The sequence below is a fragment of the Lagenorhynchus albirostris genome, chromosome 3 (assembly GCF_949774975.1).
Source record: "Lagenorhynchus albirostris chromosome 3, mLagAlb1.1, whole genome shotgun sequence".
NCBI lineage: Eukaryota > Metazoa > Chordata > Mammalia > Artiodactyla > Delphinidae > Lagenorhynchus > Lagenorhynchus albirostris.
The window spans coordinates 94762492-94786903 of record NC_083097.1 but is presented as its reverse complement, the minus strand read 5'-3'; the positions used below and the strand labels follow the sequence as shown (position 1 = coordinate 94786903).

Here is a 24412-nt window from a genome sequence, read left to right as displayed (position 1 = left end):
CACTGAAGCCTTGAATCCCTCCCCTGCAAGTCATCCATGAAGGCTGGAATCAACTTCTTCCAAACTCCTGTGAATGTTGATATTATGATCTCTTCTCATGAATCATAACGTTCTTACTGGCATCTAGAATGGTGAGTCCTTCCCAGGTTTTCAACTGACTTTGCTCAGATCCATCAGAGGAATCACCATCTATGGCAGCTATAGCCTTACAAAATGTATTTCTTAAAGAAGAAGAGTTGAAAGTCAAAATGACTCCTTGATCTGTGGGCTGCAGAATGGACACTGTATTAGCAAGCATGAAAATAACATGAATCTCACTGTACATCTCCATCACAGCTCTTGGGTAACCAGCTGCACTGTCAATGAGCAGTAATATTTTGAAAGGAATCTTTTTTTTTCTGGACTGTAGGTCTCAACAGTGGGCTTAAAATAAATTCAGTAGACCATGTTGTAAATAGATGTGCTGTCATCTGGCTTTGTTGTTCCATTTATAGAACACAAGGAGAGTAGCACAATTTTAGAATAACATGAGCATAATTCTTAAGGGCCCTAGGATTTTTGGAGTGGTAAATGAGCACTGGCTTCAACAAAGTCACCAGCTACATTGGCCCCCAACAAAAGTGTCAGCCTATCCTTTGAATCGTTGAAGCCAGGCGCGTCCTAGATGGCATCTTCTTCCAACAGAAGGCTCTTTTGTCTACACTGAAAATCTGTTGTTTAGTACAGTCACCTTCGTTCATTATCTTAGTTAGATCTTCGGGACAACTCAGTGTAGTTTCTACATCAGCATCTGATGCTTCAACTTGCACTTTCATGTTATGGAGATGGCTTCTTTCCTTAAACCTCTGCTAGCTTCAAACTTTTCTTCTGCAGCATCCTCACCTCTCTCAGCCTTCATATAGAGTTGAAGAGTTAGCACCTTGCTCTGGACTAGGCTTTGGCTTAAGGGAACGTTATGGCTGGTTTGACCTTTTATTCAGACCACTAAACTTTCTTCACATCAGCAATAAGGCTGTTTCACTTTCTTATCATCCGTGTGCTCACTGCAGTAGCACTTTTAATTTCCTTCAAGAACTTTTCCTTTGCATTCACAGCTTGGCTAACCGGTGCAAGAGGCTAAGCTTTCAGCCTACCTTAGCTTTCAACATGCCTTCCTCACTAAGCTTAATCATACCTTGCTTTTCATTTAAAGTGAAAAACATGCAACTCCTCCTTTCACTTGAACTTAGAGACCACTTCAGATTATTAACTTGTCTAATTTCAATATTGCTGTGTCTCAGGGAACAGGGAGGCCCAAGAAGTGGGAGAGAGATAGGGGATTGGCTAGTGAGTGGAGCAGTCAGAACACACACATTTGGTTCGCTCTCTTATGTGTGTGTGGTTCGTGGCATTCCAAAACAATTACAACAGTAACATCAATGATCACTATCACAGATCACTGTCACAAAGATAATAATAATGAAAACTTTTGAAATATTGCGAGAATTACCAAAATATGACATAGAGGCACAAGTGAGCAAATGCTGTTAGAAAAAATGGCGTCAACAGACTTGGCTTGAGGCAGGGCTGCCACAAATCTTCAATTTGTAAAAAATACAGTATCTGTAAAGTGCAATAAAGCAAAGTGCAATAAAATGAGGTATGCCTGCAAATTTGTGTTGTTTTTAAGTCACTGAGTTTGTGGTCATTTGTTAGAGCAGCAGTATAAGTGAATACCAGGCCATACTGAAAACAGGGGGGTTAAGAAGATGTCAACAAGCCAGATTTTGAAATCCCTAGTCCTTTTCTTCAATCAGTTTCCAGAATTCCTACAGTTAGGCCTTCGTCAGCCTCCAGGCTAAAGCCTGGAACAAACTTCTCCAGGAACTGTACCTAGATCTAAAGTTAATGACATTGGAGGTTCCAACTTCGGCAGAAACTGTTATCTGTTCACCAAACTCTACTTCCCAAGCACACAATTCAAGAATATTTTCCACTCTCCCTTGAGTTTAAGGGAGCCATACAACTCAGTTTTGGACAATGCGATGTGGTAGGCAGTTGCAGTGGTATACCAGAGCTGGCACAATTGAAAACAACAGTGCGTTATCTCTTCCCATTTCTGCATTCAGTCACATGATGTCACTACATCATGCTGGTAGCATGAAACTGACCATAATGGAGTACTTACATCATGTAGCCAATACTACAAGATAGAGTTCTTTCCTCCCAGGTGAGCCAGTTGTTAAAAATACACTGTCCATGTACCTACTGGTCATCTGTATGTCTTCTTTAAATGCAAATCAAAACTATAGTGAAGTACCACCTCACACCAGTCAGAATGGCCATCACTAAAAAGTCTACAAATAACAAATGCTAGAGAGGGTGTGGAGAAAGAGGAACCCTCCTATAGTGTTGGTGCCAATGTATTGATAAGCTGGTGCAGCCACTATGGAGAACAGTATGGAGGTTCCTCAGTAAACTAAAAATAGAATTACCATATGATCCAACAATCCCACTCCTGGACATATACCTGGACAAAACTGTAAGTCAAACAGATACATGCACCCGTATGTTTATAGCAGCACTATTCACAATAGCCCAAACATGGAGACAACCTAAACGTCCATGGACAGATGAATGGATAAAGAAGATGTGGTACATATACACAATGGAAAAATACTCAGCCATAAAAAGAACAAAATAATGCCATATGCAGCAACATGGATGCAACAAGAGATTATCATACTAAGTGAAGTCAGAAAGAGAAAGACAAATGATATGATATCACCATATGATATCACTTATATGTAGAATCTAAAGTATGGCACAAATGAACCTATCCACAAATCAGAAACAGTTTCACAGACATAGAGAACAGACCTGTGGTTGCCAAGGGGGAGGTGGGTGGGGGAGGGAAGTACTGGGAGTTTGGGATTAGCAGATATAAACTACTATATATAGAATGGATAAACAAGCTCCTACTGTATAACACAGGGAACTATATTCAATATCCTGTAATAAACCATAATGGAAAAGAATGTAAGAAAAAGAATGTCTACATGTGTTTAACTGTGTCACTTCACTGTACAGCAGAGACTGGCACAAAACTGTAAATCAACTATACTTCAAAAAAAACTTCTTTTAATTTTAAAAATATAAATTTTTTTTTTAAAAAAATAGACCATCTAGGGGCTTCCCTGATGGCGCAGTGGTCAAGAATCCTCCTGCCAATGCAGGGGACACATGTTCAAGCCCTGGTCCGGGAAGATCCCACATGCTGCGGAGCAACTAAGCCCGTGTGCCACAACTACTGAGCCTGTGCTCTAGAGCCCGTGAGCCACAACTACTGAGTCCACATGCCACAACTACTGAAGTCCGTGTGCCTAGAGCCTGTGCTCTGCAACAAGAGAAGCCACCGCAACGAGAAGCCTGCGCACCGCAACAGAGTAGCCCCTGCTCGCTGCAACTAAAGAAAGCCCGCATGCAGCAATGAAGACCCAATGCAGCCAAAAATAAATAAATAAAATAAATTAAAGAAAACAATGTACCATCTAAGCCTCACTCATAAAAATTCCTGCACAATCTTCCATGTTAACTAGATGCAGAAGTTCCATTAACATCATCTCAAGTATGACAAATAAATGCCCACAAAGAAGGTTCTGGCTGATCAGAAACACCAATACTATACTTTATGTGAGTGAGAAATATTCTTTTATTGTGTTAAGGTACTAAGACTGGGGGGATTGTTGTTACAGCAATTGTTACCCTAGCTAAACTGCCTAGCCACACTGTCTCAAGTAAAGCTCATACAGATAACTTCTACTCATGGATTCAGCGTTTCCAATTAGTTTTCAGTATCCTATCTTTACACAGAAGTCAACCAAAGATTAGTGGACATCGGAAGACAGCTCGAACATAAAAGCTAAGGACAAAAGTAGGGGAGAAAAGCAACTGAGAGGAAACAAACCAAGTAGGAAGAAGAAAAATTTTAAGTATATATCATTAATACCAGAGAGATAAGAAAAGATAATCCAACTAGGAAACAGGAACAGCATAACACAAAACAGTAACATTCAGAAAATTTTTTAAAAGAGTTCACGTAAATTAAAAATATACAGAGAAATTTTAAAATTTGGGGGAAAGGATGGAAAATAAAGTGAGAAAATCATTCAAAAAATAGGACCAAAGGGCGGAAAGACAGAAAATAGAAGAGAAAGGATAACAAAAGTAGGACAACAGTCCAGAGGAATGCTGAATAAAAGGAGATTCAAAAAGCGAAGAGAGCAAACTGAGAAATTTTTCAAGGAAAGAAAACAAGAACTTCCAGAATTAAAGACCCCATCAAGGATCGAGCACAACTAATGAAAACAGACTCAGAGCAAGGGTCTATGAAACTTTAGAAATTGCTGACAAACAGGACTCTACATATTTTCTGGACAGTAAAAACAGATCATACACAAAGAACAGGTAATCAGAATTGCATCAGGCTTTTCGATAACAATACTGGAAACTAAAAGGTAATAGAGCAATGCCACCAAAATTCTGAGGAAAAGTTATTTCCAACCAAGAATTCTACAGGCAGTCAATGTAAAGTTATACTGTTTTCAAACATGCAAGATCTCAAAAAAAATCTACCTCCCATGACCTTTCTCAAGAAGTTAATGGAGGATAACTCCTGTAAGCTACACCATGGTAAGGTAATAAACCAAAAAAATCAAGCAACAAGGGATCCAACACAGGAATAGGCAAAAGGAATACCTAAGATAACAAAGATCCTAATATGACTGCCATAAAACAGGTCCAGATTGGACCTAGTCAAAGGATTCCAGGAGGGATTTCTTCAGGAACATGAAACTGATAGACGATGTATATGACTGAGACAACTGGCAAAGACATGAATTAGTGATAAGTAAATAAAACTTGATCAAAGGAAAAGGCGACTGTATCCGCAAGGAAAATGAAATGTCAGGAAAGGAAAAACTAAGCACAGTTTACAACATGGTTCAGCTGAGGATGTTTACACAAGAAATTAATGTAAACACCAAATACTGATCTAATCAAAATTATGAAGTAACTATGAAAGGACTGGTAGGATACAGATGCTGGGCGGGAGGGGTGGAAAAGGAGTTAAATAATCATTTTCAATAGCAGAAGTCAACAGATCACGCCCACAAGTGAAAAATCAGGCAACAAAACAAGCGTGTTATTTAGAGACATGTAATAATCATTGAGTTATCAAATAAAAGTACGTACCTGTGGGAAGGCAGAAATGAGACCATGTTGTTTTTTCATTATAAACCTTACAAACCTTATAGAACTATTATATTCTTTAACCTATGCTAATGTATAACTTTGATAAGCAAGCTAAAAATAAAAAAGGGAGGGAGGAGAGTATGGATTCTGCAACCAGACTATCGGGATTTATTCCTGACTATGGTCTATATTAACTGGGTGACTTTGAGCAAGTTACTTAACCTCTCTGTGCCGGAGTTTTCCTCATTTGTAGCAAGAATAACAGTATCTACCTCACAGAGTTGTTGTGAAGATTGAGTTAATATATATAAAGCTCTTAAAAACAACAGCTGGCACATAATAAGCATGGATTAACACTGACTTACTTTAGAAAATCTACCTCCAGGCCTTGTTAGAATTCTAATGATAGTGTAAAGGTCTTAGAGGAGTTTTATTTTAAGGAAAGTTATCTTTTTGCATTATATTATTGTTTATAAACAAATAACAGGTTAAATATGCTAAACCTTAATTATGTTTCACTATTTTAACAGTGAAAAGAATTTCTCATATGAACTTCAAGACTGCTACCTGGAATCATCTTTCTTAAAATACCAAGCAATACTCAACTAAGAAAAACAATACTGGTAAGAAGTCTTGAAATTTTAATCAAATAACCAGTCTAAGTTAAGATTAAACAAATTAAGTCTCTGCTTACATAACACAACTTCCCTTTCTTTAAAAATCAATTTAATTTAACAGCTTTCATAAAGAAGCCTGGAGCTTGCCTCAGGCTGATCAGATTTCCTAACACTATGTTTTATAACAAAGGTAAACATACATTTCAGTCCGTCACAACTCCAGGATTACATCAGTCTAAAGACAACTAGAGTTACATAAAGGCAACAACTTTTATTATTTTAAACTTCTTAATGCATACTGAAAATTAAATTTTAAAAATTCAGTATCCCACTAAACCTTATCTTTTCCTATGTTTCTTCCTTGTTCCTACACATATATCATAAAAGGCAACTTTAAAACCCAAACTTTCCTCTAATCAAACAGTAAATATGTCATTATCCTCTTCCCTCCCTCCCAAACACGAAGAATTTTTTTCTAAAATGCATTCATTCGGGCTTCCCTGGTGGCGTAGTGGTTAAGAATCCACCTGCCAATGCAGGGGACATAAGTTCAAGCCCTGGTCCGGGAAGATCCCACATGCCGCGGAGCAACTAAGCCCGTGAGCCACAACTACTGAAGCCTGCGTGCCTAGAGCCTGTGCTCCGCAACAAAAGAAGCCACCACAATGAGAAGCCCGTGCACCGCAATGAAGAGTAGCCCCCGCTCGCCACAACTAGAGAAAGCCCGCAAGCAGCAACGAAGACCCAATACAGCCAATAAAAGAAAAAAAAATGCATTCTTCACTCCACTGAATGTTGGAATATCAAGAATTACCAAGATGAAAGAGAAAGTTTCTTTTCCCAAAGAGCTTAAAGCAAGAAATAAAATGAATATAGCTACTTAATATTTTTATTTCATGTTCTATATCTTGCCTTTTTTATATTTCAAAAAAGAAATAGATGTCTTTATAATAAAAGGGGGCAATCCCTGACATAAGAACAGCACAAATAATATACTATAAGAAGGGGAACAAATGATTTTCAGCAGCAAGATTATTTTCAAAGAAAAGTGACAGATATCTAGGAACGGCCTTAAAGAACAGATAGAATTCAGAAATGCAGAGAAGAGGGAATGTGAAGTTACATGATAGTGGAGGCAGAAGGAAAAGTTTGGGCCAAAGCATGGAATCAAGAAAGTGAGCAGCATATATGAGGAATAATAATTAGTTAATTTTGCAAAAGGAAGAGGACTGTCTTTTTCCTAAAAGGAAGAGAAGTTTGAAAACTAAGCCTCAGAGCACTCCAACATTTAGGAATCATGAAGAAGAGAAGGCCCCAGCAAAGAAAATTCAGTGGGTTTTTTTTGCCAGACCTCTCCCAAGTAGGAAGTCTGGCTGAAGACTTGATATATGTGAGTAGGCTTCACTTTAGCCTGAGTGTATAAAGAACAAACAGTCATCATGGGGCTGCCCTTAAATCCCAAACAACAAGCAGGGAAGAGGGCACCTGCAACAAATTATATTAACACGTGCCCAGATACTTCATTAAATTTCTTTGAACTCTCTGGCATTTTCCCCCACAATGTATAAAACTCTGTTAAAAATACTTAGCACAAGAAAGAAAGCACTCAATAAATGACAGCTATTATTAATACTCTAAAATTAACATCTACCATACTAAAATGTTTCCCACTTTCAGTGGCAAAAACCTTATTATTTAATTTAAATAACAAACAGCTGAGAAGGTGATAGACTGAGAGTTTGAAATATTTAAAGAGAGAGCCTGAACGGTGGTGGAAGCTGAAAGGTCTGAAAACTCAAAAACAAAGTAAAATTTGGGGAGGAAAGTTGGAGTAAGGTATCTAGACAATTCAATGGGAAAAGAATAGTCTTTTCCACAAATGGTGCTAGGAAAACTGAATAGCCACATACATAAAAATAACATTAATCCCTAGCTCACACCCTGCACAAAACTTACTCAAAAAGGATCACAGACCTAAGTGTAAGAAAACTACAAAACTCTTGGAAGGAATTATAGGTACTAACCTATATGACCTTGGATTCGACAAATCTTTCTTAGATGTGCAAAAAAACACAGGCAAAGGAAAAAATACATAAATTGGACGATATCAAAATTAAAAACCTTTGCACTGCAAATGATATCAGCAGGAAAGTGAAAACAACAAAACAGGAAGAAATATTTACAAATCATACATCTGTAAGGTACTTGCATCCAGAGTATATGAAGAACTCTTACAAACTCGATAACAAAAAGACATATAACCCAACTTAAAAATGAGCTAAGGATTTGAAAAGACTTCTCCAAAGATATGCAAACAGTCAATAAGCACATGAAAAGATGCTCACTGTCAGTGTCATTAGGAAAATACAAACCAAAATCACAATGAGATACCATTTGACATTCACCAGGATGGCTAGAATCAAAAAGACATATAATAAAATAACAAGAGTTAATTAGGGACTTCCCTGGTGGTGCAGTGGTGAAGACTCCGTGCTCCCAATGCAGGGGGCCTGGGTTCAATCCTTGGTCAGGGAACTAGATCCCACATGCATGCTGCAACTAAGGAGCCCGTGAGCTGCAACGAAGGAGCTGGCAAGCCACAACTAAGGAGCCGGTAAACTGCAACTAAGGAGTCCACCTGCTGCAATAAAGACCTGGCACAACCAAATAAATAAACAAATATTTTTTTAAAAAAAGAGTTAATGAGGATATGGAGAAATTAGAACCTTCATACATTGCTGATGGGAATGTAAAATGGAATAGACAGTCTGGAGAACAGTCTGGTAGTTCTTTAAACAATTAATAAACAAAGTTACTGTATGACCTAGCAATTCCATTCCTAGATACACACCCAAAAGATGTGAAAATATATGTTCACAGAAAAATTTGTACATGAATGTTCACAGCAGCACTATTCATAGTAGCCAAAAATTAGAAACAATTCAAACATCCATCAACTGATAAAGGGATAAACAAATGTGGTATATCTATACAATGGAATATTACTTGGCCATAAAGAAGAATGCAGTACTGATATGTGCTGTGACATGAGGGAATCTTGAAAGCATCATGCTGAGTGAAAAGCAGCCAACCACAAAAGACTACATATTTCATGATTTCATTTATATGAAATGTCTAGAATAGGCAAATCTAAAGACACAGAAAATAGATCAGTGGTTGCCAGGGGCTGGGGGGAGTACAGATTGGGGAGTGACTATTAATGGGTATGAGGTTTCATTTGGTTTGATGAAAATGTTCTAAACTTAGATTATGGTGATAGTTGCACAACCATGATTACCAAAAACAAAATCATTGAATTGTACACTTTCAATGGGTGAATTTTATAGTATGTGAATTATAAATTATATCTTAAAGTTTGTTTTAAATGTTAGGTGATTCTTTAAAATAAAAAAAAAAAAAGCTGGGCAAGTTTTTTAGCTTTCTCCTTAAAACATCTCTCAATGAAACTCTTCTCTGGAAGAATCTTGAAGGACTTTGTATTTTGTAATAAGAAGGAAGTTCATTCCAAAACAAGGTCTACAATTCATTTTGAGGAAATAGAGTATCTGAGAACAATCTCTGGAATGTTCTACAGTCCCTAAGTTATATAATTTTCCAACTAAGGATAGGAATTAGAAAGAAGTAGTAATAATAAAAGTAATAATAATAAAAGTAGTAATCAAAGTTATTATTTATTTAGGTAAAGTATTGAGTATTATGCGTCAGGTTTTATAAGTATTTTCTTATTCAATCTTCATTTAAAAAAACATTTTTCAAAATAAAAGTCCACAGTAGAAGTCTAGTTAAATAAATTATGATACACTATACAACAAACTATTATGTGGTCATTAAAAAATTATTTTCTGGATATAACACCAAAAGCACAGGAGAAAAAAAAAAAGGTAAGTTGGACCTCACCAAAATTAAAACCTTTTGTGCATCAAAGGACACTATCCTTTGAAAACAGATACCATTCCTTGGGTGAAAAAGCAAACCACTGATTGGGAGAAAATATTTGCAAATCATATATCTGATAAGGGATTGATATCCAGAATGTATAAAGAACAGCTCAACAACAAAAAATCAAACAGCCAGATTATAAAGTGGGCAAAGTACTTAAACAGACATTTCTCCAAAGAAGCTATACAAATGATCAGTAAACACATGAGAAGATGCTCAATGTTACTAGTCAGTAGAGAAATGTATCCTATGACCCGTGTTCATAGCAGCATTATTCACAAGAGCCAGAAAGTGGAAGCAACCCAAGGATCCACTAACAGATAAATGGATAAACAATGTGTGGCACATACATATATGCAATGGAATATTATTCAGCCTTAAAAAGGAATGAAATTTTGACACATTCGACAACATAGTTAAACTTTTGACACATTCGACAACATAGTTAAACTTCTGAAGACATCATACTAAGTGAAATAAGCCAGTCATAAAAGGACAAACATTGTATAATTCCTCTTTCATGAGATTCCTAGAGTAGTCAAATTCATTGAGACAGAAAGGAGAATGGTGGTTACCAGTGGCTGGGAGAAGGGGAGAATGGGGAGTTAAGTGTTTAACAGTGTACAAAGTTTCAAGTGGGGAAGATGAAAAAGTTCTGAAGATGGAGGGTTAGTGATGGTTACACAACACTGAGAATTTACTTAATGCCACAGAGCTATATATACTACCTAAAATGGTAAATTTCACATTACATATATTTTAGCACCATAAAAATATTATTTTGTAACAATCACACTAAGATATATTGATGACAGGAAATGGAAGAATATATGTGTGGTGGGATACACTAGCAATCTTCCCCACTTAATTAGACAGCACATAGTAATCAAAACAATTCAGTGGGTCTGACACACAGATAAAGAGCCCTCTCCTTCTGGGTAACAAAGGGAACAGCTTTGATTTGATTTGACAGTTACTGATTCTTGAATTACAAGGCTCGAAGCAAGGCAGGACAGATGTAGATGCTTCGCACAATATTAGAGGTGGTTTAGTGGCTTCACATAAACTTTGCTCATCTATAATCAAGGCTGTGAGGTGTCTGGGAAAAATAAATACTTTTTTTCTTGAGTTGTATTACTTCACAGGTTACTTAGGAAACGAAACCAGCTTGGCCACTGGTCTCATCAGTATAGAGGTTACACAGAATTGAGCACTCACTTTTACCTTCATTCACTGGGTTAGCTCTCCTACCTCTCCAAACCAGGTAGAGAAGAAAATAATTGAGCAGAGTCTCATTACTGAGCATCACTGACTCTCCTGCAGAGGCCAGAGGCATTGTTCAATTGTGCAAAATACAAGTAGGATTCAAGGAGAAATACCACTTCTTGTGGAGAGCATGTTAGGGATGATGTCATCAGACTGAAAGATTCGAAGAGACTGTGTGATTTGGCATATGGGCATGATCTGTCCCTGTCTTTCTCTCTGACTTCATCTCTTGCCACTCCTGCCTGTGATCACTCAACTTGCCTTCTTGCTATTCCTCAACACAAATTTCAGACCCATGTGAGGGATCCTGAACCTCTTTCTGCCTGAAACATTCTTTCCTCAGCTGTTCTCAAACACTCCCTCACTTCATTCAGTTCTCTTCTCAAATGTCAGGTTTTTAAAGAGGCTTTCCTTGATGATTTTATTTAAGATAGCCTCTCCTCCATCATTCTCTAGCCCCCTACACTGTTTCATTTTTTTAATAGACTAATCGCAGTTGTTACATAATTTGTTTATTGCCTATTTCCTATCACTAGAATGTAAACTCATAGGGCAGGAAGGACATCAGTCTTACTCATTACAATATTAGCAGTGCTTAGAACAGGAGCATACAAACAACAAATAGATATCTGTTGAAGGAATATGGGCAGAGGAAGAGAGCATAGAGAGTGCAATGGACAGGTCAGATAGTATCCAAAAAGGCCACTCCTACTTTCAAAGGACTAAGTCCATATGTGCCTCCCCTTGGAGACTTAAGAACTTAACACCTGATGGCTAGTATACCGGCCTTTACTCCTCCTACACTGCAGTATTCTTGAGCGTTGCTTGATCCTTCAGTAAATAAAGTTGTTTATCCATATTGCAGTTCAAAGGATTTGGTAAGAGGAAGGCTCATAGGGCTGAATGTGTAATTTATCCTAATTTGAGAGTTTTACACAACAAGAAACTGGAAGGGGACTGGCTCCTCGAGGTGGTCTACAACTCAGGATCACCTCAGCTTAGCAGCAGCAGTGAAGAAATCCATACCCCAAAAAGCATAAGGACAACTCCAAGTGTTAAAGGATGAATTCTTTGACTTTATAACAAAAATTAGCAAATATTGCCCTTTGGGATCAAAAAAGGGAAGGGCCCTGATACACTCAGGTTACTTACAGAAGTTAAACTATGTGGGGAAAAAAAAAAAGATATACACAGAGAAAAAAATACATGCAAATTATTAAAGTGCAATTAACATACACTATTGTATTTTTAAACATTTAACAATAGAACAGCCAGACATTAACCAGGTATTTGGTTATCTTAAAGCCACAAATGTTCCATAAATCCAACAACAGCTTCAATGCATTCTTTGTGTTAGTAATGTCTAAAAGGTATATACTCTTCATCGGAATATTCTGGAAGAAAAAATTTAAGAAAAAATAAACAAGAAATACACTATCAATAGTTATCAATGGGTGGTGAAATCAAGGATGTCCCTAGTGATCTTTTTTTTTCTTTGGCCACGCCATGTGGCATGCAGGATCTTAGTTCTCCAACCAGGGATCGAACCTGTGCCCCCTGCATTGGCAGCGCGGAGTCTTAACCACTGCACTGCCAGAGAAGTCCCCCAGTTAACTTAATACTTAAATATTTTCCATGTAATCACAATAAAGAAACTTATTTAAAAATTAAAACAATAAATAATTGAACAATCAACTTTACCAAAGAAACATAATACAGCCACGTTATACAAGACCTTTCTCAGTCCTGAAAGGCAGAGGAATGAACTATAACACTGTCCTATTTATAACCTTTTCCCCCAAACCAAAAAAAAAATCACTGTAATCGTGAACATTTTATTTCTTCCTTTCAATACAATTTTCAACAGGTTTATTAAACTTAATTTTTTAAAGCAAGTTTTCAAGCATACTACCCAGAAAAATTGTGATTATATTTGAATTTTTCAATGATCCATTGGTGTAAGGAATACCTTGAACTAAGTAAGATCTTTTGTGGCACATGTTCAGAACCACGTATTATCAAGAACCATTCCTGAGAGTAACATCCTCAGAAGCAATCTAAAATTACAGAGGAAAAAACTACCTATTCAAAAGAAATAACGTGAGCTAATGAAGAGAGAATAGTGGACACTTCTTTGCCTACCCACATCCACTCTTCTCTTCCACCTTTCCAACAGAATACCAATTTTCTTCATGTTTCCACCCTCCTCAGCTGCAAGGGTGGATGGATCCCCATTCGTATAAGCTGTTACTGGTCTTGGGTAGAACTAATCAGGCTGAAGGGAAACACACAGCCCAGGATTACAGGAACAGATCACTCTCTCCTTGTGCATTTTATTGATTACAACTGATTTCAAGGAGGAAATCAGCCTTTGGACATCAATTTTTGTGAAGAGGAGGGCAGAGAAAGAGAAAGAAACTGGATCTATGATGAAGTCATTGATTTGCTGAATCAAATAATTTTGTAGTTTGTCTACTAGTCTGCACTTACTATTCTGTATCCTAACAAAGTTCTTTTTAAGCAAATTTGAGTCAGGTTACATAAAACCCAACTTACTAGCCAAAAGCATCCTAACGCATATGGAAGGAAATCAAATCATTTTGAATTATCTTGTTAATGAAAGTCAAATACTATATGTTAATATGTGTTAATACCTTAATTAATACTTAGAACTGTTGACAACTACGTCTCCATCACAAAAATAAGTTTAAGTATCCCACCTGTCACGTTGTCTTAATAGCTGCCAAAAAAGACATCAGTAAACACCAATGCACCTTTCTTAAAGATTTTTTAAAAAGAAAAAAAGTTATACATACTTACACTTTACATTTTTTATGTAAATACATTAAAAAAAAAAAGGAAAGAACAATCTGAGAGTTCCTTCTAGGGCTTGCATTTGGTTGACAAACAACTTAATAATCAGACATAGTTTATAAGAATATTGAGACAACTCGTGTATGTAAGAGTTTGAAAACTTTCTTGTTGCACTTTGTGTGTATGCTTATACATACACAATTTTTTATATGTGTAGACACAACTAAGACAATTAATATTAAAAAAACACTTTTACTTTATTACAGATATTCACCAAAGGATATGCCATGGTGCATTAATAACATGAGAATCATAACCCAAGAGCTTTTTTTTTCCTTGCTTGATGGCTATGTAAAAATATATCTGGTGGGGCTTCCCTGGTGGCGCAGTGGTTGAGAGTCCGCCTGCCGATGCAGGGGATGCGGGTTTGTGCCCAGGTCCGGGAGGATCCCACATGCCGCGGAGCAGCTGGGCCTGTGAGCCTTGGCCGCTGAGCCTGCGCGTGTGGAGCCTGTTTTCCGCAACGGGAGGGGCCACAGCAGTGAGAGGCCCGCGTACCGCCAAAATATATATATATATATATATATCTGGCTTATGAAATATAAATCTCATTAGTCTCATTTATAGTAATACACAAATATTGCCAAGCAAATATAAAAACACTAAAGTTTACTGTTGCCAAGTTGCTATGGCTAAATATCAATTAAAGAAACAAACCAAGAAAAATATTTGAACTTCTGCAGTCATAGCTCAAGGATACAGAAGGTAAAAACAAAAGTGGATGCATTCTGATGTAAACTGATACAGCCACTATGGAGCACAGTATGGAGGTTCCTTAAAAAACTAAAAATAGAACTACCATATGACCCAGCAATCCCACTACTGGGCATATACCCTGAGAAAACCATAATTCAAAAAGAGTCATGTACCACAATGTTCATTGCCTCTCTATTTACAATAGCCAGGACATGGAAGCAACCTAATTGTCCATCAACCGATGAATGGATAAAGAAGATGTGGCACATACATACAATGGAATATTACTCAGCCATAAAAAGAAACGAAATTGAGTTATTTGTAGCGAGGTGGATGGACCTAGAGTCTGCCATACAGAGCGAAGTAAGTCAGAAAGAGAAAAACAAATACCATATGCTAACACATATATATGGAATCTAAGAAAAAAAAAAAAAGGTCATGAAGAACCTAGGGGCAAGATGGGAATAAAGACACAGACCTACTAGAGAATGGACTTGAAGATATGGGGAGGGGGAAGGGTAAGCTGGGACAAAGTGAGAGAGTGGCATGGACATATATACACTACCAAATATAAAATAGATAGCCAGTGGGAAGCAGCCGCATAGCACACAGAAATCAGCTTGGTGCTTTGTGACCACCTAGAGGGGTGGGATAGGGAGGGTGGGAGGTAGGGAGATGCAAGAGGGAAGAGATATGGGGATATATGTGTATGTATAACTGATTCACTTTGTTGTAAAGCAGAAACTAACATACCATTGTAAAGCAATTATACTCCAATAAAGATGTTAAAAAAAAAAAAGTGGATGCATTCTGAGTCCACCCTTGAAATCTTAACGTCTGACTCTAGCAGAATGAATCAAAAACTTCAGTTTAGAAAAACTGGTGTGACTTCGTATGTCCCTCACATAACAGCAGGTTGGAGGCACAATCAAACCTAAAAATCTATTACAGCAGGAACTGGAAATATGGACTATTAAAGGGTAAAGATGAACATATAAATTGTTGTATCATGAGGGAGGATAAATAAGAAATGGAAATCCAATGCAGTAAGGGAAACTGGTTCGCAAATGGTTAAACAGTTTTCAAACTCCTCAGTGTCAAATCAATATTGTTGGACTCAAACCTCAGCATCCTATCAGAGTACAGAACTGGTACCCCAGCCACACACCTAGATATCCCTTAATAAATTAAACTAAAAACTGTCAATATTATTGGATATCTACTTCTTAAAGACTTCTTTCAACTAAAAACAAACAGTTGCAGTTACAGCTATTTCATCATTACTTCTGTCCTAAAGGCATGGATTCTTAAAACTTCTAGTTAATAAAGGACTGAATTTTAAGAGTTGGAAGGGGGACTTCTTGGTGGCACAGTTGCTAAGAATCCACCTGCCAATGCAGGGGACATGGGTTCGAGCCCTGGTCTGGGAGGATCCCACATGCCGCGGAGCAACTGAGCCCATGGACCACAACTACCGAGCCTGCGCTCTAGAGCCCGCGAGCCACAACTACTGAGCCTACACGCTGCAACTACTGAGTCCACACGTTGCAACTACTGAAGCCTGCGCGCCTAGAGCCCACACTCCTCAACAAGAGAAGCCACCGCAATGAGAAGCCCGCACACAGCAACAAAGAGTAGCCCAAGCTCACCGCAACTAGAGAAAACCAGCGTGCAGCAATGAAGACAAACGCAGCCAAAAAAAAAGAGTTGGAAGGAACCTTAGGAAATCATTTCTAATCCACACTCCATCTCAAGCTAGGAAACTCTGATGGATGCATTTAGCAAAAATGTATGGAGTTCTTTATATTCAAGGCTGAATGTTGATTGCTGGGGGTAACACAAGTATATCTAAAACCTGATACCTTCCTTTAAGGAATCTATAGGATGCTCCAAGGAATTTTGGGATGTGAAATAGAATATTATACTATAATAAAGATAAAAATAAAATCCTAAGAACCAAGAGAAGTCTTTAGGCAAGATAAAAGGATTCAGTGGATGCTTAAGTGATGTTTGAGTTAAGCATGGAATCTAGACATTTGGCAGTGGAAGGGAAGGACATTCCAGGCAGTGAGAATAGAATAAACTCTGATGCCCTGTACATGCAGACTTCATTTCCAACTCCTCTTTCCTTACATAGTCTGCTTTTGCCAGGCCAGTCATCTTGGCACCTATTCTTCCAATAAGACAGGTTCTTCAAACAGGCATTCCCTCCTCAGGGCCTTTGCATCTGCTGCTCCCTCTGCCTGGAAAGAACTTCCCCCAGATACCTGTAAGGCTGGCTTTCTCACCTCCTTCAAGTCTTTGCTCAAATATCATCTTCTCAGTGAAAACTTACCTGACTATCCTATTTTAAAGTGTCATCCTTGCATTCCCTATCACCCTTCCCTGCTCTATTTTTCCCACAGCACTTATTATTATCCGGCATGGTATATATTCTACTATTAGCTTTGTCTATGCCCCTGCTGAAAGAGCAGAAGTTATCTCTTTGTTCACCTCCAAATTTTAAAACACTGCCTGCACATGGTAGGCATGACATCAATATTTGCTGACAAACAAATGGAATAAAGAGTGAATAAATGAATTGACTGAATGAAAAAGATTTCTGCCCTCAAACAGGTTATGATCTATCAGAGAAAGCGAATATATAAATAAATAAATAATCTTAAATTATTCCTGAATGACAAAAATAAATACACAGTTAGCAAAACTCAATTTATAAAAGACCAGTAACAGTTCCTAGCATCCCCACTTCCACACGTCCAGCAACCACTAGATTCTTCTTTTTTACATCTCTTAGCTCCCTGCCCCCCCATAACACTGTCATGTAGCAATGACCATAAATGACACCAGAGCTGCCACTGCTGCAACAACTGTCTCTTCCCACATTAACCTTCACTGCTACCTACTGAGTAAGGTAAAAGATATTTCTGTTGCCATCGTTGGACAAGAGAAAGATGTATTCCTGGATTTCCAAATTCAACACATTTTTCTGTACGTGGTTAAATTCTACACTACAGAAGTAGTTACACTGATATTAAAGATTAGCCATGAAACCTTCTACTTTGATTAGTGCTTAGTTATTAAGTGGAGATATGGAAAAACACATTTTAAAATTGTTTCACCATTGGAACACACTGTTTCTACACTGCAAATGGATGGCACAGGCAAAATGGCTAAAAGAAAGATTCCTTCAATAAAGGCTAGCACAGTACTATATTTTAGGCAAATGGGTAGCAATGTAAAGTCAAGGGGATTTTTTCCACTCAGAAGAATCAACTAGAATTTTATCCTGGATGAAAGAATGATGTAGAATTCTTAGAGCATTAGTATTTAAATTATGCTACACTAAAACCAAACAGGAGTAGTAGAAAATATTCTTTATCGCCAGCAAAAGCAAAACTACTTAAGGAAATGAGGAATGAGCTCAAGATTTCTCACTTCAGCTAACACCTCCACAGACTGCATTATCATTTTAGGCAGTGACATTTCACATTTAATTTTTAACGGCAGGAATGATTTCCATCTGGGATTTATCTGCATAAAAGTGTTAGCCTTGGCACACTTTCAGTATTTAGCTGAAAGCTCATTTTTTGGCTCTAAGCAAAATTCCCAATACTACGCAATAGGTATTATCTCTACATTAATCCCACCACTGAGAGCCTAATATTGTGTTCTACATAGTGGTGAATTTTGCCCTCAGATAAGCACATCTGTCTGTAACCCTCCCTCAAACACTGATAAATTACTTACCTTCACTACCTTAAAATCTTCTGCATTTTTCAACAATATTTACACTTCTAAAAGAGTTTAACAGATATTACTATTCTTCGTAAGGAGAAAGAAAAACTATAAATTAGGACAAACTCCCTTACGTAGAAAAATGCCAAACCAGCCGCTGAAATGGTAACTTTCAGGTATAGCATCACAGTTCTAACTGGTCAAACTACAATCCTCGCCAGTTATTGCAGGAGTAGATAAATTGCAGCCACTGGGGGAAAAGCCACATAAAAACGTTAGGTCCTCACTTATCTTTTTCGTTAAAAAGGAGACACCTGAAAGTCACAGGGGCAGTAGATCTCGTAAGGCAACCTACTGGAGAGACTGTACTGAGCGTGCATGTCTCCAAACGCAGAAAACCAAAGTTCCTGCGTGACGACAGGATGGCAGCGAAAAACAGTAGCCCATCCGTCCACAGGAGAAGAGAAAGAAGTCCACCAGGAAAGGCTGGGAGTCACGGAGGTGGAGCTGCGAGACCTACCGGCTCCGCGCCGTCTCCCTCGGCTGCTAACAGAAGCCGCGGGCTGCAGATCGGCGAGAGCGCCGGGTGGGCTCGCGGGCGCAGGGGGGCTGCGGCTGACCGACTGGCTTCGGCCCCGCACCGGGAAGTCTCCAGGGCCTCGCCCGCGCAGCCGGGAAGCCACCCAGCCCACAGACAGGCGGAGGAGCCACCTGGGCAGAGCCACGTCGGAGGAAGGGAGCGCGGCGGGAGGTGGGCACCCGGCACACCCACCGGGAGGCTGACAGCCCGGAGCGCGAGACGGCCGGGGCGCGAGAAGGGCCGCGGCGCGCTTGAGGGGGTCGTCCTGAGCGCGCCGCCGGCCGCCAACGACTCCCCCTAGCCCGAATCGGCTGCAGCGGGGTACTCACGTAGGGCTGGTAGAACTTGGAGAGCCGCGGCTTCCCGTGGTTGTTAAAGATGAGGATCGCCTTGATCATGGCTGAGCCGGGCCGACCGGGTGGGAGCTGGGGGCCAGGGCGGGGGCGGGCGCGCGAGCCTCGCCTCGGGATCTTGCTGGCGATCCTTCCCCACCCGCCCCCTCCCGCACACGCGCGCGCGCGCGCGCGCGTCCCCCGGAGCTGCGGGGCAGGGCTTGGATAGGGCGGGGCCTGGGCGGGGTCGGCGCGGAGGGAAGCGGAAACAGCTCCAGGCCGGAGCTCGAAGCATAGGGGCGCTTGCGCTCCCGGAGGCTCACGGGGACGTTGCCTACCGACCTTTTCCGGAAACTTGCTGTTGGGGGGGGCGGAGAAACAGTAGTTGATCTATCAGCGGTCAGGGGACTGCAACAGGTTCGACGCAGAGGACCAACCTGCAATTCCGACTCTCAGTGGTGGTTTGGGTTCTCCCCGCCCCTACTCCGGCACCTCCCTAGCGCCGCTCTCCGGCGCAAAGCCCGCCCACTGTATGCGCTGAGCCACCACTTCCGCCCTCACCTCCCTCCAAGCAAGATGGCTGAGGAACCGGAGTCTTCGCTGCAGCTTCCTCCCTCAATTGCTGCTGAAGGTGAAGGACCCACGGAGGTCTCCCCAGAAACAGCCACTCCGGAGCCCCCTTCTTCCGCTGCAGTCTCTCCGGGAACAGAAGAACCTGCCGGTGACACCAAGAAGAAAAGTAATTTTCAGAGCAGTTTCACTCTGGGCAGAGACGGGAGGTTGAGGTTGTCTTCGAATAGGGATGGCGGCTAATAAAGAAACAAAATTTAGAGGAGGGCCGGTTCCAGACGAGGTTTTTGACCAGTCAGGAGAGAGGAAGTATACTTTTCGGCTTTTAAGACGTTTGAGTTAAGTGCCTCGAAAGAAAGCTATCTCTGGACGCACCTTCGCGGTGTGGTACCCAGTTTTTGAATGTCACGGCATTTATTACGCTGTACTCTTATCTTCCTTTGAAATGACCAGACTGAGAGCTCTTTGAAGGTGGGAACTCTGTGGGATCTGGATAGTTCCAAGTACTTAACGCGGGATCTAATTATTTGAATAATGATTTTAGCTGATAAGGATGGTCTGTGGCAAATCTGAATTAGCATCCACACCTTCCGATTAGGTCTCTGTTTTTTATACCAAATGAGTGTGAATTCACACCTTGGACCAAAAAACTGGGGTTTTACCCAGTATGATGACTGCTAAGGGAAAACTAAAGGCAGAGGCATCGCCTTTTTTAAAAAAAAACAAAAACACCGTTTTGGAATCTTTGTAAATGAATCATTTCGTTGCTTGAACTGGACCCTTTATTGCTTGAGAATTAGTCCTCAACCCTTTATTTCTTGAGAATTAATTCGCCATTGTAAAATACAGTAATTCCTAAGTGGAGCACTCTATGTAGAGTTGCCTATGAGAAAATCAGGAATTCGTTTTCTCATGTTGTGCTCAGTGATATCATGCCCTTTCATCCATCTTCACTTTCTGCTGCTGTGGAGGATAATTGTCTCTCCCAGCACTGTCCCCCTTTTAAGTCAGACTGCCTCTACACTTGGGGGAAATCTTTTCTGTCATTTCCACATTATTCACCAATAGATAAACAAAAAACTATAATTATTTCTGTAGGTAACTACTAGACTCGTTCTTTAGATGAATCCCATGAGTTTTAGAGATTTTTTTAATTTCTTATTGGAGTATAATTGGTTAACAATGTTGTGTTAGTTTCTGCTGTACAGCGAAGTGAATCAGTACTGTTGTTCCCTTTTTTCCCTTGCAATTTACTATAAGCAGAAACAGACTTTCAAAGAGTTTGTCTTAATATCTAGCAGTCTTAGTCAACAATTAACTACGTACTTGAGCCTGAAGATTGCTGTGTAATACTGTGGCTAAAAAATAAGGCCCACATTCCCAGATATGGCCTGAGGTTATATGGCATGTTTTCTTGAGTCTGCACAATTTATGATTTTTAACTATCATTTAAAAATCGAATTTTCACCTTCTGGCTCCTGTGAGCATTTGAGTTAGCCTCTGTGATAGAAAACTTACTTTCTAGCTATTTAATGTCTACCCTGAAGTTGTCATCCTTTTTTGAGGACCTTTTCTCATGGAAAAAGCTTAACTGTTTCATATGCTCCACCTTTGGTTTAATCTACATATTACTGAAGCTGACCAAGCTTGTTAGTTATGGCGGCACTTTAGGATCACCTGAGGGAACTTTTAAACATAGCAGTGCCGAGGCCCTATTTCCAGAAGATTCTGATTTAGTTGATGTAGACATCTGTTTTCTTATACATGGTCCCCCAGTTGAGTCTCCTGTGTAGCTAGAGTGGAGAACTACAAACAAATCACCTTTAGAATTAAAAAAATTAATAATAAAGTACAACTATAATCATAATAAATATTTTTCCTTCTCTAGCTTCTTGCTGTCGCTCTCTTCTTCAGTAGTACAACTCACTATTTTCTTCTTCACTTTCTTGCAATGCCCAGTTGCAGTTGACTGATTGATAGCCCCAGGGGATTGAAGGAACAGGGACAGGGAGGTATGGAAGGTGAGTTAACCAAAATCTCCTTAGCTATCTCCCAGTTCATCTCTTTTGCTTAGATAACTGAGGGTAGGATTACTAAATGGAAGAAGGGAGATAAACTTTAGTAGGAAGATAAACTGTGCATTATGTGTTCTAGATGGCTTCATTTCAGGGGTAAACTTCAGTAAATTGATCTCAGTAACCTCATTGGGACCCAATTTTTAATACCAAGGAATGGGACAGGAAGGTTGTAATAGAATAGAGTTGACTTTAGGGGGCAGCAGAACACCTCTGCTTTCGATGTTTCCTTTGATTGTGGATGTCTTTTTTTTAAATTTTTTTAAATTGAAGTATAGTTAATTTACAATGTTGTGTTAGTTTCAAGTGTACGGCAAAGTGATTCAGTTATACATATATGTATATTTTCTTAATCAGATTCTTTTCCATTTTACGTTATTACAAGATAGTGAGTATAGTTCTCTGTGCTATAAGCAGGTCCTTGTCGTTTACCTATTTTATATATAGTAGTGTGTATATATAAATACCAAACTCCTAATCTATCCCCGCATCCCCCCCATAAGTTTGTTTTCTGTTTGTGACTCTATTTCTGTTTTGTAAATGAGTTCATATGTACCATTTTTTAGATTCCGCATATAAGTAATATCATATGGTAATTGTTTTTCTCTGACTTCACTTAATATGATGATCTCTAGGTCCATCCATGTTGCTGCCAGTGGCATTATTTCATTCTTTTTATGGCTGAATGATATTCCACATCCTCTTTAGCCATTCATCTGTTGATGGACACTTAGGTTTCTTCCACGCCTTGGCTATTGTAAATAGTACTGCTATGAACATTCGGGTGCATATATCTTTTCGATCATGGTTTTCTCCAGATATATGGCCAGGAGTGGGATTGCAGGGTTTTATGGTAACTCTATTTTTAGTTTTTAGTTTTTTAAGGAACCTCCATACTGTTCTCCATAGTGGCTGCAATTTACATTCCCACCAACAGTGTAGGAGGCTTCCTTTTTCTCCACACCCTCTCCAGCATTTATTATTTGTAGACTTTTAAATGATGGCCATTCTGACTGGTGTGAGGTGATATTTCATTGTAGTTTTGATTTGCATTTCTCTAATAATTAACAATATTCAGCATCTTTCCTGTGTCTTTTGGCTGTCTATATCTTCTTTGGAGAAATGTCTGTTTAGGACTTCTGCCCATTTTTTGTTTGGGTTGTTTGTTTTTTGATATTAAGCTGTAAGAGCTCTTTGTATATTTTGGAAATTAATCCCTTGTCTGTTGCATCATTTGCAAATATTTTCTCCCAGTCTTTTCATTTTGTTTATGGTTTCTTTCACTGTGCCAAAGCTTTTAACTTTCATTAGGTACCATTTGTTTACATTTACTTTTATTTCCATAACTCTAGGACACTAATCCAAAAAAAAAAAAAATATATATATATATATATATATATATATATATATATATATATATATATATATTGCTGCAATTTATTTTCAAGAGTGTTCTGCCTGTGTTTTCGTCTAGGAATTTTATAGTATCCGGTCTTACATTTAGGTCTTTAATATATTTTGAGTTTATTTTTGTGTATGGTGTTAGTGCATGTTCTAATTTCATTCTTTTACATGTAGCCGTCCAGTTTTCCCAGCACCACCTACTGAAGACACTGTCTTTTCTCCATTGTATATTCTTGTCCCCTTTGTAGTAGATTGCTTGACCATAAGTGCGTTGGGTTTATTTCTGGGCTCTCTATCCTGTTCCATTGATCTATGTATCTGTTTTTGTGCCAGTACTGTACTGTTTTGATGACTGTAGCTTCACAGTATAGTCTGAAGGCAGGGAGTGTGATTCCTCCAGCTCTGTTCTTCTTTCTCAAGATTGTTTTGGCTATTCAAGGTCTTTTATGTTTCCATATAAAATTTAAAAATATTTGTTTTAATTCTGTGAAAAATGCCATTGGAAATTTTATAGAGATTGCGTTGAATCTGTAGATTGCCTTGGGTAGCATAGTCATTTTAACAACACTGATTATTCCAATCCAAGAACACAGTATATCTTTCTATCTGTGTTGTCTTCAATTTCTTTCATCAGTGTCTTACAGTTTTTGGAATACAGGTCTTTTGCCTCCTTAGGTATGTTTATTCCTAGGTAATTTATTTTTTTTCATGCAATGGTAAATGAGATTATTTCCTTGATTTCTCTTTCTGATATTTTGTTGTTAGTGTGTAGAAATGCAACAGATGTGACTTCCCTGGTGGTCCAGTGGTTAAGACTCTGCACTCCCAGTGCAGGAGCACAAGTTTGATCCCTGGCCAGGGAACTAAGATCCCATATCCCTCACAGTGCAGCCTAAAAAAAAAAAGGAAATGCAACAGATTACTGTACATTAATTTTGTGTTGAACAACTTAACCAAATTCATTGAAGAGTTCTAGTAGTTTTGTATCACATTGATTGATTTGCAGATATTGAAAACTCCTTACATCCCTGGGATAAATCCCACTTGATCATGATGTGTGATCCTTTT

General features: G+C 39.0%; 2 protein-coding genes across 24 annotated transcripts in view; one reads left to right on the top strand and one right to left on the bottom strand.

The window, feature by feature from the left end:
- Positions 1-19554, bottom strand: part of AP3S1 (adaptor related protein complex 3 subunit sigma 1) — a 181746-nt gene extending 162192 nt beyond the window's left edge. For 18 of the 20 annotated variants that reach the window (XM_060143437.1, XM_060143436.1, XM_060143424.1 and 15 more), the window contains exon 1: positions 19293-19554. In XM_060143437.1, the coding sequence (XP_059999420.1) occupies positions 19293-19361 (69 nt within the window). In that variant the 5' untranslated portion in view covers positions 19362-19554. The remainder of the gene's footprint in view (positions 1-19292) is intronic. The other 2 variants (XM_060143420.1, XM_060143441.1) reach the window with 2 other exon arrangements.
- Positions 19555-19677: 123 nt separating this feature from the next.
- LOC132517005 (cysteine dioxygenase type 1) overlaps positions 19678-24412 on the top strand; it is a 37999-nt gene continuing 33264 nt past the window's right edge. The window contains exons 1-2 of one of the 4 annotated variants that reach the window (XM_060143415.1): positions 19983-20034; positions 21825-21886. In XM_060143415.1, the coding sequence (XP_059999398.1) occupies positions 21880-21886 (7 nt within the window). In that variant the 5' untranslated portion in view covers positions 19983-20034; positions 21825-21879. Of the gene's footprint in view, positions 20035-21824; positions 21887-24412 lie in introns of all 4 variants that reach the window. The other 3 variants (XM_060143418.1, XM_060143416.1, XM_060143419.1) reach the window with 3 other exon arrangements.